This window comes from Mobula birostris, chromosome 3, assembly GCF_030028105.1.
Source record: "Mobula birostris isolate sMobBir1 chromosome 3, sMobBir1.hap1, whole genome shotgun sequence".
Taxonomy (NCBI): domain Eukaryota; kingdom Metazoa; phylum Chordata; class Chondrichthyes; order Myliobatiformes; family Myliobatidae; genus Mobula; species Mobula birostris.
In genome coordinates, this window is record NC_092372.1 from 166,311,478 (window position 1) to 166,326,511 (window position 15,034).

At 42.4% G+C, this 15,034-nt stretch overlaps 2 protein-coding genes across 9 annotated transcripts in view; one reads left to right on the forward strand and one right to left on the reverse strand.

The window, feature by feature from the left end:
- The window catches only part of blvra (biliverdin reductase A), a 61,983-nt gene extending 55,326 nt beyond the window's left edge, over positions 1–6,657 (reverse strand). The window contains exons 1-4 of one of the 6 annotated variants that reach the window (XM_072253617.1): positions 6,569–6,657; positions 5,934–6,008; positions 4,091–4,217; positions 1,398–1,585 (exon numbers count right to left, since the gene is read on the reverse strand). In XM_072253617.1, coding sequence (XP_072109718.1) covers positions 1,398–1,512 — 115 coding nt within the window. In that variant the 5' untranslated portion in view covers positions 1,513–1,585; positions 4,091–4,217; positions 5,934–6,008; positions 6,569–6,657. The remainder of the gene's footprint in view (positions 1–1,397; positions 1,586–4,090; positions 4,218–5,933; positions 6,009–6,568) is intronic. The other 5 variants (XM_072253619.1, XM_072253618.1, XM_072253622.1 and 2 more) reach the window with 5 other exon arrangements.
- The window catches only part of coa1 (cytochrome C oxidase assembly factor 1), a 97,444-nt gene continuing 89,009 nt past the window's right edge, over positions 6,600–15,034 (forward strand). Inside the window, exons 1-2 of one of the 3 annotated variants that reach the window (XM_072253627.1) lie at positions 6,600–6,717; positions 7,079–7,262. In XM_072253627.1, coding sequence (XP_072109728.1) covers positions 7,142–7,262 — 121 coding nt within the window. In that variant the 5' untranslated portion in view covers positions 6,600–6,717; positions 7,079–7,141. The remainder of the gene's footprint in view (positions 6,718–7,078; positions 7,263–15,034) is intronic. The other 2 variants (XM_072253626.1, XM_072253628.1) reach the window with 2 other exon arrangements.

Below are 15,034 nucleotides of genomic sequence, written 5' to 3' on the forward strand. Positions count from 1 at the left end.
AACATTGAGGAGAGGATACTTTCCATCCCCATACAGGCAATTTTGGCTGATAACAACCTACGAAGTTACATAAATAATATTGATAACCCGTGGGTGAAATGGACTCTGAAAATATGGAAAACTATTATAAAAGAATATAAACTAGAGAGAGACATTGCAATTCTTAAATGGTATGCATATGACTCGGATTTTACACCGAATAAACTGGATGCTAGATTTAAGGGCCGGACAGCTAAAGGAATAACAGCTATTTGCAATATAATGAAAGAAGGAACTCTGTTCAGTTTTGAAATGCTCAAAGTGAACCACTTATTAGAAAATAGAAAAACAAAACTTTTACCGGTATTTACAGATGTGACAGTATGTTAATAGGACAGTTAAAAATGTAACCAAGGCAAATACATGTCTGATAGAGCTATTTAGAAAACCATATAATTCAGACAACGGTAGTAGAATAATTTCAAGCGTGTATAAGGGTTTGTCAAATCTTAAAACACATTTGACTTCATACATTAAAACAAAATGGGAGAAGGAAGGAGGGATAATAATATCTAAGAAAGACCGGACAATAAAGTGTACCAGTTCATAGAAATGGAGGGAGTTCAGGTAGAAAAACTTGATAAGATATTTTATTACATCCTCTCAGAAATCCCATCATGATAGTAACCTCCTTGTTTGCTGGAGAAATTGTGGAAATCAAAATGCAAACTATTATCATATTTTCTGGGAATGCCCTGTTATCAAAAGCTATTGGAGTGGGATACATAATGCCCTACAAGACATCTTTAAATGTGAAATACCTTTAGAGAGTAAGACCATATATTTAGGGTATATACCTCAAGAATGGTTGAAAAGAGATAAATATTTAATGAATGTACTGCTGATGGCCAGTAAAAAGACCGTTACCAGGAAATTGTTATCACAGGGGAGTCCAACTTTAAACGTGTGGATGGAAATTACCATGGACATTTACAAAATGGAGAAGATAACAGCATCTGTTAATCATAAGTTGGAACAATTTTATTCATACTGGAAAAATGGTTTAACTACATAACACCTCATAGGCCTGATTTTATTCTCATACGTCAATGAATATGTTGTAAAAAAAATCACTCCCTACTCTGTACATAGTTTTCTTCTTTCCATTGTTCTTTCTTTCCTCTCCTTTCTGTAAGTGTATACCTCAGATAAATATTATGTGGAGATTTGTGACAAATATGATTATATGATATATATGTACAGTATCTGAAATACATCTTATGGAAATGTTTGCTTGATGATGAAATTCAATAAAAAATAAATTACAAAAAAAAAGAAAAGCTTGATTTTGCGGATGATCTTGCATTACTATAACATACACACCAAAACATGCAAGAGAAAAGTCAGTGCCTGTGTACCTTTGGTGGTCAGGTTGGACTCAGTCAGCCAGAAAAAGACTGAGACCGTGATCCTCAATGTAGAGTCTCCTCCTCCCATCAAGGCATATGGCATCGACTTAACCAGCACTGGCATATTCACAGACCTGGGTACATCATTCTGCAGCTTGGTAGGGCCAAGGGCGACATCCAGCACAGACTCAGCAAAGCTAGAAATGTCAATAGATCAATGAGCAACATATCGGGATCAACCAAGTACAGTATCCACACCAAGGTGAAGCCGTACCAGAGCCGTGTTGTGTCCACGTTCCTGTACGGGTCAGAATGCTGGTGCATGACAGAGAGTGACTTTGCCAAGCTGTTGTCATTTCACACCACGATCCTCCGGAAGATCCTCCATATTTTCTGGCCAAGAAAGACCTCTAGCCGCACCCTACTCCTTCACTGTCATCAAAAGGACATGGCCACAATCATCCTGAGAAAATGTTGGAGATGGAATGGGCATGTAACGAGTAGAGAGGCTGACTCCATCACAAAAACAGCCCTCTGGTGGATCCCCGAAAGGTGGAGGAAATGTGCAAGACAACTTGGTGCTGTAGAGTTGAGGCAAAAATGAAGAACCTGAACTACATCTGGGTTGCAATAGAAAAGATGGCCAAGAACAGAGAGAGATGGAGGACCTTCATTGCTGCTTTATATGCCAACGGGCAGAAATTAAGTATTACCCTTTGTCTTCTGCAGGCAAACCAATTTTGGACTTTCCAATTTCTGCATGAGCCTTCCACAGGGTCCCAATGCTTCTCTAAGAGTCTCTGAAATGTCCCTAATGTATCTGCCGTTTTTACTTTATGTATGGAAATACAGGAAAAAGATTGTGGACTTTTCAAAGTTCAAAGTAAATTTATTTTCAAAGTATGTATGTCACCAAAAACTACCCCGAGATTCATTTTCTTACAGGCATTCACAGTAGAACAAAGAAATACAACAGAATCAATGAAAATCTCCATAAAAAGATTGACAAGCAACCAATGGGCAAAAGACAAACTGTGCAAATACAAAATTTCAAGTTTAATTATCATTCAACCATACATGAATATAGCCAAACAAAATCAGGTTCCTCTGGGACCAAGGTGCAAAATACAGTACCAACAGCACAAAGCACATTGCACGTAGCACAAATTGCATAAATGTTTACGATTTCAGAAAAAAAAAACTACACACACAAAGAAAGAGAAAAAAATAATATAGGTCAAGTCACACACATCAAAGTTGCTGGTGAACGCAGCAGGCCAGGCAGCATCTCTAGGAAGAGGTACAGTCGATGTTTCGGGCCGAGCCCCTTTGTCAGGACTCACGAAGTCCTGACGAAGGGTCTCCGCCCAAAGCATCGACTGTACCTCTTCCTAGAGATGCTGGCTGGCCTGCTGCGTTCACCAGCAACTTTGATGTGTGTTGCTTGAATTTCCAGCATCTGCAGAATTCCTCGTGTATAGGTCAAGTCTCTGAGTTGTACTGGTCCAGCTTGCACTTTCACTGAGCAAACACCTGAGGGCAGCACCCAGAAGAGCAGTCAGCCCTCAATACAGTACAAAATCCAGCAGCAAACAGCCAGTTCTGGTGTCTCCTACGCCAGCAACTGCAACAGGTGAGTCAGAGGCACATGGGCCTTGTACATTCAACAACCAACATAACTCAGAGCCCACTCCCCGACACACACACCGTCAGTTTCGCCAAATGAACTAGCAAACTGAGCTTGCAGTATTCTATGTTACCAATGTCCAACAGGATCTTGCAATCATGATAAGAAACGTCCAAGACAATTATTCACACCATTTTTGTGACCATGCACCATTTTGGCACAAGTACAGGTGACAACACAACAATGGTATGCAAAAAGTCCAGCTCCATTGCCATTCAGCAACTCGCTCCTGCAGTGCTTGAAATTCTAAGCATCCAGCAGTGACACAGCAACCTGAGGTGTACATGGTGAACAAATACAACTGTTGTCACTTGAACAAAGTCACTGGAGAGACTGAGCTGGTAGATATGGAGTAGTCTTTTATTCAACAAAATGAGACACAGCAGGCGTCATATTGATGAACAAGAGACAGTCTGCAGATACCAGAAATCCAAGTAACACACACAAAATGCTGGAGGAATTGGAGGTCCTGTTGTAGGGTGTCAGCCCGAAACGTCGCCTGTACTCTTTCCCATAGATGCTGCCAGGAGTCATATTGAGACCCTTTTGGAGGAAGAGGCCTGCTCGACCCAACACTACATGATATTTTATATACTAAAGATCAAAGGACAATTCTAAATTTACAACGTATCTACAATGCTTCCTTTGAACCACATGCAAGTCTCACAACCCAACCCCAATTTACACCCACACTCCAGACAATGTTAATCAACATTGTGTGGTCCTTTAATCAACTGCTGTTTTCACAGCTCTCAGATCCTTGTCCAGAGCTGCATTTTAAATTTAATCTACATTCCATATTCAGATCTGAAGATTGGTGGTTGAAGTTGCTTGCTATATGTCATAACCCTAAGAACATGCCAACACACATTTGATTGGACCCAGAGTGGCTGCTGCCTCTAAGTGCATCACCATCTTACCAGGGAAAAAAATAATACTGAGAACATTAGTTGTAAAGTCCTTGTAAGTGAGTCCATAGGTTGTGTTCAGTGTTGTGGTGAGTGAAGTCACACACCTGTTGGCTCAGCATTTCACAGCTGCACAGCTCCATACTACCAATAAGTACTTTCGATCAGGAGTCTTGCGACATCGTGTACGGGCAACAAATGGGACCCTTACTCTTCGTGATTTTTATGAATGACCTGGATGAGGAAGTACAGGGATGGGTTAGTAAGTTTGCTGATGACACAAAGGTTGAAGGTGTTGTGGATAGTGTGGTGGGCTGTCAGAAGTTACAGCGGGACATTGATAGGGTGCAAAACTGGGCTGAGAAGTGGCAGATGGAGTTCAACCCAGATAAGTGTGAAGTGGATCATTTTGGCAGGTCAAATATGATGACAGAATATAATATTAAAGGTAAGACTCTTGGCAGTGTAGAGGGTCAGAGGGATCTTGGGGTCCGAGTCCATAGGACGCTCAAAGCAGCTGCGCAGGTTGACTCTGTGGTTAAGAAGGCATACGGTGTATTGGCGCTCATCAATCGTGGAATTGAATTTAGGAGCTGAGAAGTAATGTTGCAGCTATATAGGACCCTGGTCAGACCACACTTGGAGTACTGTGCTCAGTTCTGGTCGCCTCACTACAGGAAGGATGTGGAAAGCATAGAAAGGGTGCAGAGGAGATTTACAAGGATGTTGCTTGGATTGGGGAGCATGCCTTATGAGAATAGGTTGAGTGAACTCGGCCTTTTCTCCTTGGAGCGACGGAGGACGAGAGGTGACCTGGTAAAGGTGTATAAGATGATGAGAAGAGGCATTGATCATGTGGATAGTCAGAGGCTTTTTCCCAGGGCTGAAATGGTTGCCACAAGAGGACACAGGTTTAAGGTGCTGGGGAGTAGGTACAGAATGTCAGGGGTAAGTTTTTTACTCAGAGAGTGGTGAGTGCATGGAATGGGCTGCCAGCAACGGTGATGGAGGTGGATATGACATGGTCTTTTAAGAGGCTTTTAGATAGATGCATGGAACTTAGAAAAATAGAGGGCTTATAGGTAAGCCTAGTAATTTCTAAGGTAGGGACATGTTCAGCACAACTCTGTGGGCCGAAAGGGCTTATTGTGCTGTAGGTTTTCTATGTTTCTATGTTTATCTTGTTTTTCTTTGAACCACCCAACTCATAATGAAAGTAAGGCCAACCATGGCATATCTGTGGCTTATCTAACAACTACAGCACTTTTGCTTATACAGTACAAAGAAACTTTAAAAAAAGACTGAAAACGAGGAAGTATGGCAACCACTTTTCACAGTAATGAGAAAACATGTGCCAATTAGCCAATCATCCTATGAGATTCCTTTATTACAATAGTATCCCAGCAATGACGAAAGGTAGATTACACAATAGCTTCACTCACACTAACTAAATTCTAGCTTCAAATTTGATTCATATTAACTGGAAACTCAGAAGGTCATAACTATTAATAGATATTTATACTGCTATTCCTTTGAAAGTTAAGTTGCTAAAATCTCCATGAACTAGTCGTCTATATTCCTGTACCATATTATTCAGGACATCAAAACAATTTCTCAACTCCACAGATGTCCAGATCCCGAAAAATTATAATTGAGAAGGAATTTCAGGATACAATTATAAATATAACTCTTATTCGTTTAAGTCTACATCCTCTTGCCTTCAGTACAATTTGTTACAGAGAGTATAATATTCAATGAGAGACATATTTAATGAGAGACACTAAAAGAAGTGACTCCTTACATAATGGTATTTCACTTTAAATATGTACAAGCAAACTTCGGTTATAGTTACCAATTAAAATGCATTTACGAGTAATCAACAAATGCTTATCACTACTGATTTCTGAACATGTGCAATTACTTTCTTTAAATACAATTATAAACACTCACCCAACAATACGCAAAAGCCAAGTTATGTAAGATCTGCTTCCGGTAGTTTGAGCATGTCTGACACACGTGATCCGGCTACAAAACATCAAATAGATCATATTCTTATGACGCTGTAGCAGGTAGTTTTCTTTACATTACCATTTTCTTATCCCAATAAAAAGTTATTCCTTTGTAATTTTTACCGGGAGTTGGAATTGAGCGAATGTTTTGCAGTTACATAATTTATACTAATCCTGAGCAACAATATAATGGAACGCATCGGTATCTATATCAAAATAGCAAAAAGTATAAACGGAAAAGCCATTCATCTGAAATGTAAACTTTCTCTCTCTCCAAGACTATAGCCTGACTTTCTTACTATATCCAGCATCGTCTGTCTTATTTCATTAACTCCTTTTTTTTTGCTTTTGGGTGAGAAGAGTAGGGACATCGGTGAACAATTGCGGTGACAATTATTGTTCCGTGGCCCTCGTTGGGAGATAAACGAAGAAACAATTTTAAGATACATCAGTCAATGATTAGTAATATTTAGAGTTTCGTAGTATGTGTTAATAAAGTCAGTGAAAATTAAACTAAACCCTGAAAATGCTGGAAATCTTAAAAAGAAAAAGGAAATGTGGGGAAAAGAGAGAGACCTTCTTCCTGAAGTGCTGGCTCTTACTTTTCTCAGTGAAGAAACCCGACTCGTCAGGGATCCTCGACAATTTCTGTTTTGTTAAAGTTGTCAATAAAGTTATTTTGACAACATGGCGGCCCCCACGGTTTGAAATCGCGGGGAACAGGGGTGAGTAATTATTTTAATTCTGTTTTGTTGCTGTCACCCCAACCCGCAAAATAACACAGATACAGCCATGGGGTAGGAGGGATCGGTGCAGGGTGGACGGTAACGTGTTTCTCCGCAGTGATTTGCTGGTATCTATCACAGCCCGCGGCAGTCGATTGACACGGAGTTTTTCGTGGGTCTGATGAGTTGGCTTGGATCGGAAGGGTTGAATAACAGCTGCATATGTCGTGAAATTTGGTGTCTTTGTACGGCAATGCAATACATAGTACTAGAAAATAAACATGAATTGTGTGTGTATATAGTGTAAAAATAGAATTTAAAAAGTAATGATGTAGTGTTAATGGGTTCAATGTCCATTCAGAAATCAGATGGGGAAGAAGCTGTTCCAGAATCACTGAGTGCGTGCGTTCTCCTGACAGTAGCAATGAGAACAAGGCATGACCTGGGTGATGGTGTGCGCTCAATGGTGGATGCCGCCTTTTTGAGGCATCGTTCATTAAAGATGTCCCGGATACTACAGAGTCTAGTGCCCATGATGGAGCTGAGTAAGTTTACAACTCTCTACAGCTTATTGAGATACTGTGCAGTAGACTCCCCCGCCCCCCCCCCCATACCAGACGGTGTTGCAGCCAGCTAGAATGTTCTTCACTGTACATCAGTAGGTATTTACAGATGTCTTTGGTGACATGCCAAATCTCCTCAAACTCCTAATGAAATAAAGCTGATCTTGTGTCTTTTTTTATAGCTGCAGTGATATGTTGAGTCCAAGTTAGATCCTCAGATGTTGACACTAAAGAACTTGAAACTATTGACTCCTTCCACTTCTGATCCCTCTAGGAGGAATGGTGTGTGTTCCCTTGTCTTACCTTTTCTGAAGTTCACAACTAGCCGTTTGGTCAATCTCGCCTCCATACGCCCTCTTATCACCATCAGAAATTCTGCCAGCAGTAGTTGTATCATCAGTAAATTTATGGATGGCATTTGAGCTGTGCTTAGCCCACAGTTATGGATGTAGAGAGAGTAAAGCAGTGGGCTAAGCACAGATTCCTGAGCGCATCAGTGTTGATTGTCAGCGAAGTGGAGATATTATTTCCAATCCATAAGACCATAAGATATAGGAGCAGAAGTAGGCCGTTCGGCCCACCGAGTCTGCTCCGCTATTAAGTCATGGGCTGATCCAATTCTTCCAGTCATACCCGCTCCCCTGCCTTCACCCCATACCCTTTGATGCCCTGGGTAATCAAGAACCTATCTATCTCTGCCTTAAATACACCCAATAACTTGGCCTCAACAGCTGCTCGTGGCAACAAATTCCACAAATTTGCCACCCTCTGACTAAAGTAATTTCTCAGCATCTCAGTTCTAAATGGATGTCATTCAATCCTGAAGTCATGCCCTCTGGTCCTAGAATCCCCTACCATGGGAAATAACTTTGCCATATCTAATCTGTTCAGGTCTTTTAACATTAGGAATGTTTCTATAAGATCCCCCCCTCATTCTCCTGAACTCCTGGGAATACAGCCCAAGAGCTGCCAGACGTTCCTCATATGTTAACCCTTTCATTCCTGGAATCATTCTCGTGAATCTTCTCGGAACACTCTCCAATGTCAGTATATCCTCTCTAAAATAAGGAGCCCAAAACTGCACACAATACTCCAAGTGTGGTCTCGCAAGTGCCTTATAGAGCCTCAACATCACATCCCTGCTCTTATATTCTTTACCTCTAGAAATGAAAGCCAACATTGCAGTCGCCTTCTTCACAACCAACCCAACCTGCAGGTTAACCTTCAGGTATCTTGCCAAGGACTCCCAAGCCCCTTTGCATCTCTGCATTTTGAATTCTCTCCCCATCTAAATAATAGTCTGCCCTTTTATTTCTTCCACCAAAGTGCATGACCATACACTTTCCAACATTGTATTTTATTTGCCACTTCTTTGCCTATTCCCCTAAACTATCTAAGTCTCTCTGCAGGCTCTGTTTCCTCAAAACTACCCGCTCCTCCACCTATATTTGTATCATCGGCAAATTTGGTCACAAATCTATTAATACCATAGTCCAAATCATTGACATGTATCATAAAAAGCAGCAGTCCCAACACTGACCCCTGTGGAACTCCAGTGGTAACCAACAGCCAGCCAGAATAAGATCCCTTTATTCCCACTCTCTGTTTTCTGTCAACCAGCCATTGCTCCACCTGTGCTAGTAACTTCCCTGTAATTCCATAGGCTCTTATCTTGCTAAGCAGCCTCATGTGCAGCACCTTGTCAAAGGCCTTCTGAAAATCCAAGTACACCATGTCTACTGCATCTCCTTTGTCTACCCTGGTAATTTCCTCAAAGAACTGCAGTAGGTTTGTCAGGCACGATTTTCCTTTCAAGAAACCATGCTGGCTTTGGCCTATCTTGACATGTGCCTCCAGGTACTTCGTAGTCTCATCCCTAACAATCGATTCCAACAACTTCCCAACCACTGATGTCAGGCTAACAGATCTATAGTTTCCTTTCTGCTGCCTCCTACCCTTCTTAAGTAGCAGAGTAACATTTGCAATTTTGCAGTCATCCGGTACAATGCCAGAATCTATCGATTCTTGAAAGATCGTTGTTAATGCCTCCACAATCTCTCCAGCTACTTCCTTCAGAAACCAAGGGTGAATTCCATCAGGTCCAGGAGATTTATCCACCCTCAGACCATTAAGCTTCCTGAGCACCTTCTCAGTAGTAATTTTCACTGCACAAACTTCACTTCCTTGATATTCTTGAATGTCCGGTATACTGCAGACATTGTCCACTGTGAAGACTGATGCAAAATATGCATTCAGTTCCTCTGCCACCTCTGCATCTCTCATTACAATATCTCCAGCATTATTTTGTATTGGTCCTATATCTACCCTCAACTCTTTTACCCTTTATACTTAAAAAAAGCCTTTAGTATCTTCTTTGATATTAGTCCCCAGCTTCCCTTCATAGTTCATCTTTTCCTTCCGAATGACCTTCTTAGTTTCCTTCTGCAAGTTGTTAAAAGCTCCCCAATCCTCTATCTTTCCACTAGCTCTGGCTTCCTTGTATGCCCTCTCTTTTGCTTTTATTTTGGCACTGACTCCACTTGTCAGCAATGGTAATGTCCTTCTTCCCTTTGAAAATTTCTTCTTATTTGGAATACATCTGTCTTGCACTTCCCTCATTTTTCACAGAAACTCCAGCCATTGCTGCTGTGCTGTCCTTCTTGCAAATGTCCCTTTCCAGTCAATTTTGGCCAGCTCCACTCTCATGCCATTGTAATTTCCTTTATTCCACTGAAATACTGACACATTGGATTTCATGTTTTTCCTCTCAAATTTCAATGTGAACTCGATCATATTGTGATCACTGTTTCCTAAGGGTTCCTTAACCTTAAGCTCTCTTATCACCCCTGGATCATTGCACAACAGCTAATCCAGCACAGCTGATCCCCTAGTGGGCTCAGCAACAAGCTGTTCTAAAAAGCCATCCCTTAGACATTCTACAAATTCTTTTTCCTGAGGTCCAGTTCTGACCTGGTTTTCCTAATCCACTTTCATGTTCAAATCCCCAACGATTATCATGACATTGCCTTTCTGACATGCCTTTTCTATCTCCTGTTGTAATTTGTAATCCACATCTGGCTGCTGTTTGGAGGCCTGCATACAACTGCCATTAGGGTCCTTTTACACTTGCCATTTTTTAACTCAACCCATAGAGACGCTACACCTTCCAATCCTATGTCATCTCTTTCTAATGATTTAACATTAGTTCTTATACCCAGAGCCACACCACCCCCTCTGCCTACTAACCTATCTTTCTGCTACACCGTACAGACCGTACAATCCACACAGATGGTGGTTTTCTGGAGGAAGCTGAGGATCCAGTTGCAGAGGGAGGTGTAGAGGGCTGACGTCTGGAGCTTTTTAAATAAATCTATAGGAATGATTGTGTTAAACACTGAGCTGTAGTCAATAAACTGCACCCTGACATAGGTATTTTTATTGTCCAGGCGATCCAAGGCCATGTGAAGGGCCAATGAGATCGCATCCGCTGTAGACCTATTGTGGCGATAGGCTAATTCCAGTGGGTCCTGGTCCTTGCTGAGACAGGAGTTAATTTGAGCCATAACCAGGGTCATGTGTTTGAAAACTAATTTGATGGCATCAGGAGATGAGTTGGAGATTGGATATCAGGAAAGCCAAGCTTCCCCAATGGTGTTAACTTAGATCATGAACCCAGTTGGGCCAAATGACCTGCTTCTGTGTGCTATGACCATGCCACTTTGACAGGCTGGAATCAGCTGCTCAGAGTCACCTTGTGCAGATTTTAAAGTGTTTGACCTAAAATTCCATTGCATTGCCTAGTGCTATGTGGGTGAGGAATGGAATTTTGTCAGAAAAGCGTGTATTGAAAGTGTCCACTTTCATGGAGTTTCCTGTTTTTAAAAAAAAGCTTTGTTTTGGATACCATCCATTTAGATAATTTCATCACATCAGTTCATTGAGGTAGTAGTTGGAGAACAATAATGTAGAATAAAGTGTTACAGAGAAAGTGCAGGCAAACAATAAAGTGCAGGCCATAAGGAGGTAAATTGTGAGGTCAAGAGTCCATCGTATTGACTGTTCAAACTCTAGTATAGGAACCCTTACTGGTTTTTCACATGGCACCTACCAACCTTCTCCTTCCCACCCTCCCCCCCCCCACCTTCTTTTTAGGGCCTCTGCCCCTTCCTTCTTCAGTCCTGACGAAGGGTTCCGGCCCAAAACATTGACTGATCGTTTCCACGGATGCTGCCTGACCTGCTGAGCACCTCCAGCGTGTTGTGAGTGTAGAAGCTGTTCCGAGCCTGGCAGTACGTGCTTTCAGGATTTTGTTTCTTCTGCCTGAAGGGAGGGATGGTGTCTTTGATTGTGCTGTCTGCTTTACTGAGGGAGCGAGAAGTGTAGACAGTCTGTGATTTCCATGACGTGCTGAGCTGTGTCCACAATTCTCTGCAGTTTTTTGCAGCCAACGGGCAAAGCAGTTCTGATATCAAGCTGTTATGCGTCTGGATAGGATGCTTTCTATGGTGCGTCCATAGAAGCATTAGTAAACATGGACAGGCACATGCCAAATTTCTTTAGCTTCCTGGATTAGAGGAACTGGGGCACCTTCTTGGCATAGTGTCTACACATTTGGACTAGGACAGACTATTGCTGGTGTTCACTCCTAGGAACCTGAAGCTTTCGATCCTCTTGACTTCAGCACCATCACTGTAAACAGAAGCTTATAAATCAGTTATTTTGCTTTGGTGATATTGACAGGTGGTTGTCATGACACCATTTCACTAGGCTGTCTATCTCATGCTATACTCTGAGACCATAACTGAGATACTACCCACTACGGTGCTTCATCTGTGTGTTTCACAAGGATTGTCTTATTGTTCCAGATCCTGTGATCAAACGTGGTGGCGTCCAGCAATGTGAAATACCTATTGGGTGCCACCTCTGTAAAATTTATCTGCATGCGTGTGCTGCATGGACAGCAGAGCAATCTCTTTGAAGCAGGCCTTTGCTATCAGTGCGTACACACTAGCATAGCTAGTTGAGTTGCTGCCTCCCATTTCCGAAAAGCTGTTGCACTGGGACAGTTTCACTCTCAAACTCAGAAGTCCAGGCCCAATGGTGTGAGTAGCTGTCACAAACTGCGGTCTTTCTTGGTTGCCGTGGATAACCTTAACCTCTTCCACGCCTTATCGTGCCCCTTGCTCTCCACGAAGCCTTGCAGAGCTACCTTCTTGGCCATTGGATAGCACTGTTGATCTCATCCACCCAATCTTCCAGAAGTGACTTCACATAGTAGGACAGCCATGTCCCTATTTCACTAGAATTTCAGGTCCACTGGCTACCCTCACTTGTTTTAGCACGCCTGTCAGAGTAGTGTATCGGGGTGTGGCTGATGTCACATGCTAACAGAAACTTGGAGACACAGGTAAGAGCTGAGTATCCAGTGGGGACCAAAGGTGAGTGAGCTGCCCCAGAAAGGACATGACAAGCCCCTTCCCGAGTGTAGCTACCCCTCCCTGGGCACCTCATACATGGTAGCTTACTCTGGATGAATTCCTCCATCGATAACTACTAGGAGTTCATCTTCATTGGTTGACGTGGGTGAACATGGTTTAATGTGTCCCTGTTTGGGGGCGGGATGCTAAGCAGGTGCTATACCTTGCCCATTGATGACCTGCAGGTTAGCGGAGGGAAGGAACACCTCTTCTGGTCAAGACTTATCTCCTTCATGCCATCCTCACTAGAAAGGAGTACACAATTTTATAGTACAGGTGTCCCCCGCTTTTCGAACGTTCGCTTTACGAAACCTCACTGTTACGAAAGACCTACGTTAGTACCCTGTTTTCGCTTTCAGAAGGTGTTTTCACTGTTACGAAGAAAGGCAGCACGTGATAAAAGGCAGCGCGCACCCCGAGCAGCCGCTGTCTCCCGGATTCGGAACGGCACTGCTGAAACACGTTGCATTGAGCAGCCGTTTGCAAGATGAATTCTAAGGTGTTGGAAAAGCCTGAAAGAGTAAGGGTGTTACACTTAGCGTAAAACTAGACATAATTAAGCGTTTTGATCGTGGTGAACGAAGCAAGAACAAAGTGGGTTTGGCTCATGGAAGCTGACGAAAATGATGTCGAAGAGGTTTTGGCATCCCATGACCAAGAACTGATAGATGAAGAGCTGATGCAATTGGAAGAGGAAAGGATAACAATCGAAACCGAATGCAGTAGCAAAAGTGAAGTCGTCCAGGAACTAAACGTGAAGCAACTGCGTGAGATTTTCGCTGCAATGATAAAGTACGACTTTTATTTGAAAGGGTACATAGATTTAGGGGATATTTACAGGATGGTTTGAGTCCTTATTAAAGAACTGTGTGATAGAAAAATGCTCGAGGCTCAGCAGTCAAGCAAGCCTTCCACATCAGCGACAGCAGACGACGAACCTCGACCTTCGCCATTGAGCCAGGCAGTCATAGGAGAAGATGAGCTGCCTGCCCTGATCGACAATGAGATGACACCCCCGTGTCCCAACACCCGGGCCCCGGACAGATACTGTACCGATTCACGGAGAATGCAGCGGTAGCTGGGACGCACACAGCACATCTTTAAGAAAAAGGCCGAAATAAACATGCTAATTAATTAGGTGCTGCCTAGCCGTAATTGTCGGCCCAGATCAGTGCCGATACAATCGCCTCTGATCTGCGCCGACATTAACGTGCCAGGCAGCACCTAATTAATTAGCATGTTTATTTCAGCTTTTTTCTTAAAGATGTGCTGTGTGTCTCCCAGCTACCCCTGCGTGCTTCGCGGCAATGTATCAGTCGGCGGCCTGGAGGGTGGGGGCCACTACACCACCCCAACCTGCGACGACTCAGTCTAACTCACCATTATCAGTGTGCTCGATGTCTTCCCATTTCCCATAAGTGATACTACACTGTACAGACATTATTTCTACTTTATATAGGCTGTGTATTTTTTACGTGTTATTTGGTAGATTTGGCAGCTTTATAGTTTAAAGGTTACTGGAGAGTGTGCTTACGCCAACAGCGCTTGCGTGAGATTTTCTGCCGAGAGCATTTGCGTGAGATTTTCGCTATGGAGATCTGTGCAGGCAATTGTTGTAGAGAAGTATTTCTACTTTATATAGGCTGTGTATTTATCATATCATTCCTGCTTTTACTACATGTTACTGTTATTTTAGGTTTTATGTGTTATTTCGCATGATTTGGTAGGTTATTTTTGGCTCTGTGAACGCTCACAAAATTTTCCCATATAAATGGTAATTGCTTCTTCGCTTTACGACATTTCGGCTTACGAACCGTTTCATAGGAACGCTCTACCTTCGGATGGTGGGGGAAACCTGATACTGTAGTAGCATTGGTAGTGTTCTAATTTGTTTTGTATTTATTTAAGTACATAATTTGTTACTCAGTTTTATATACCATGCCGTTTTAACTATTTCCATAAAACTTTGGCTAATTGGGGCAGCTGCTTAATTAGGTGAAAATGTACCAGACCTGATATATGCCAGTTAACCTGAATCAACTGTATATATAAACTCTTTATCCACCTTTACTACCATTTTCAGGAATTTATGTTTTTGTTTTGTAAGGTCCTTCTGTTCACCACCGTCCCAAAGGCCCTGCCTTGTGTCCTAATTTTGTTTGCCCTCCCAAAATGCATTACATCACACTTATCAAGCTCAAATTCCATTTGCAATGGCTCTACCTAATATTGCAGCTGATCTATCTCCCTGTTCCATTTACAAACAAATTAATGTGC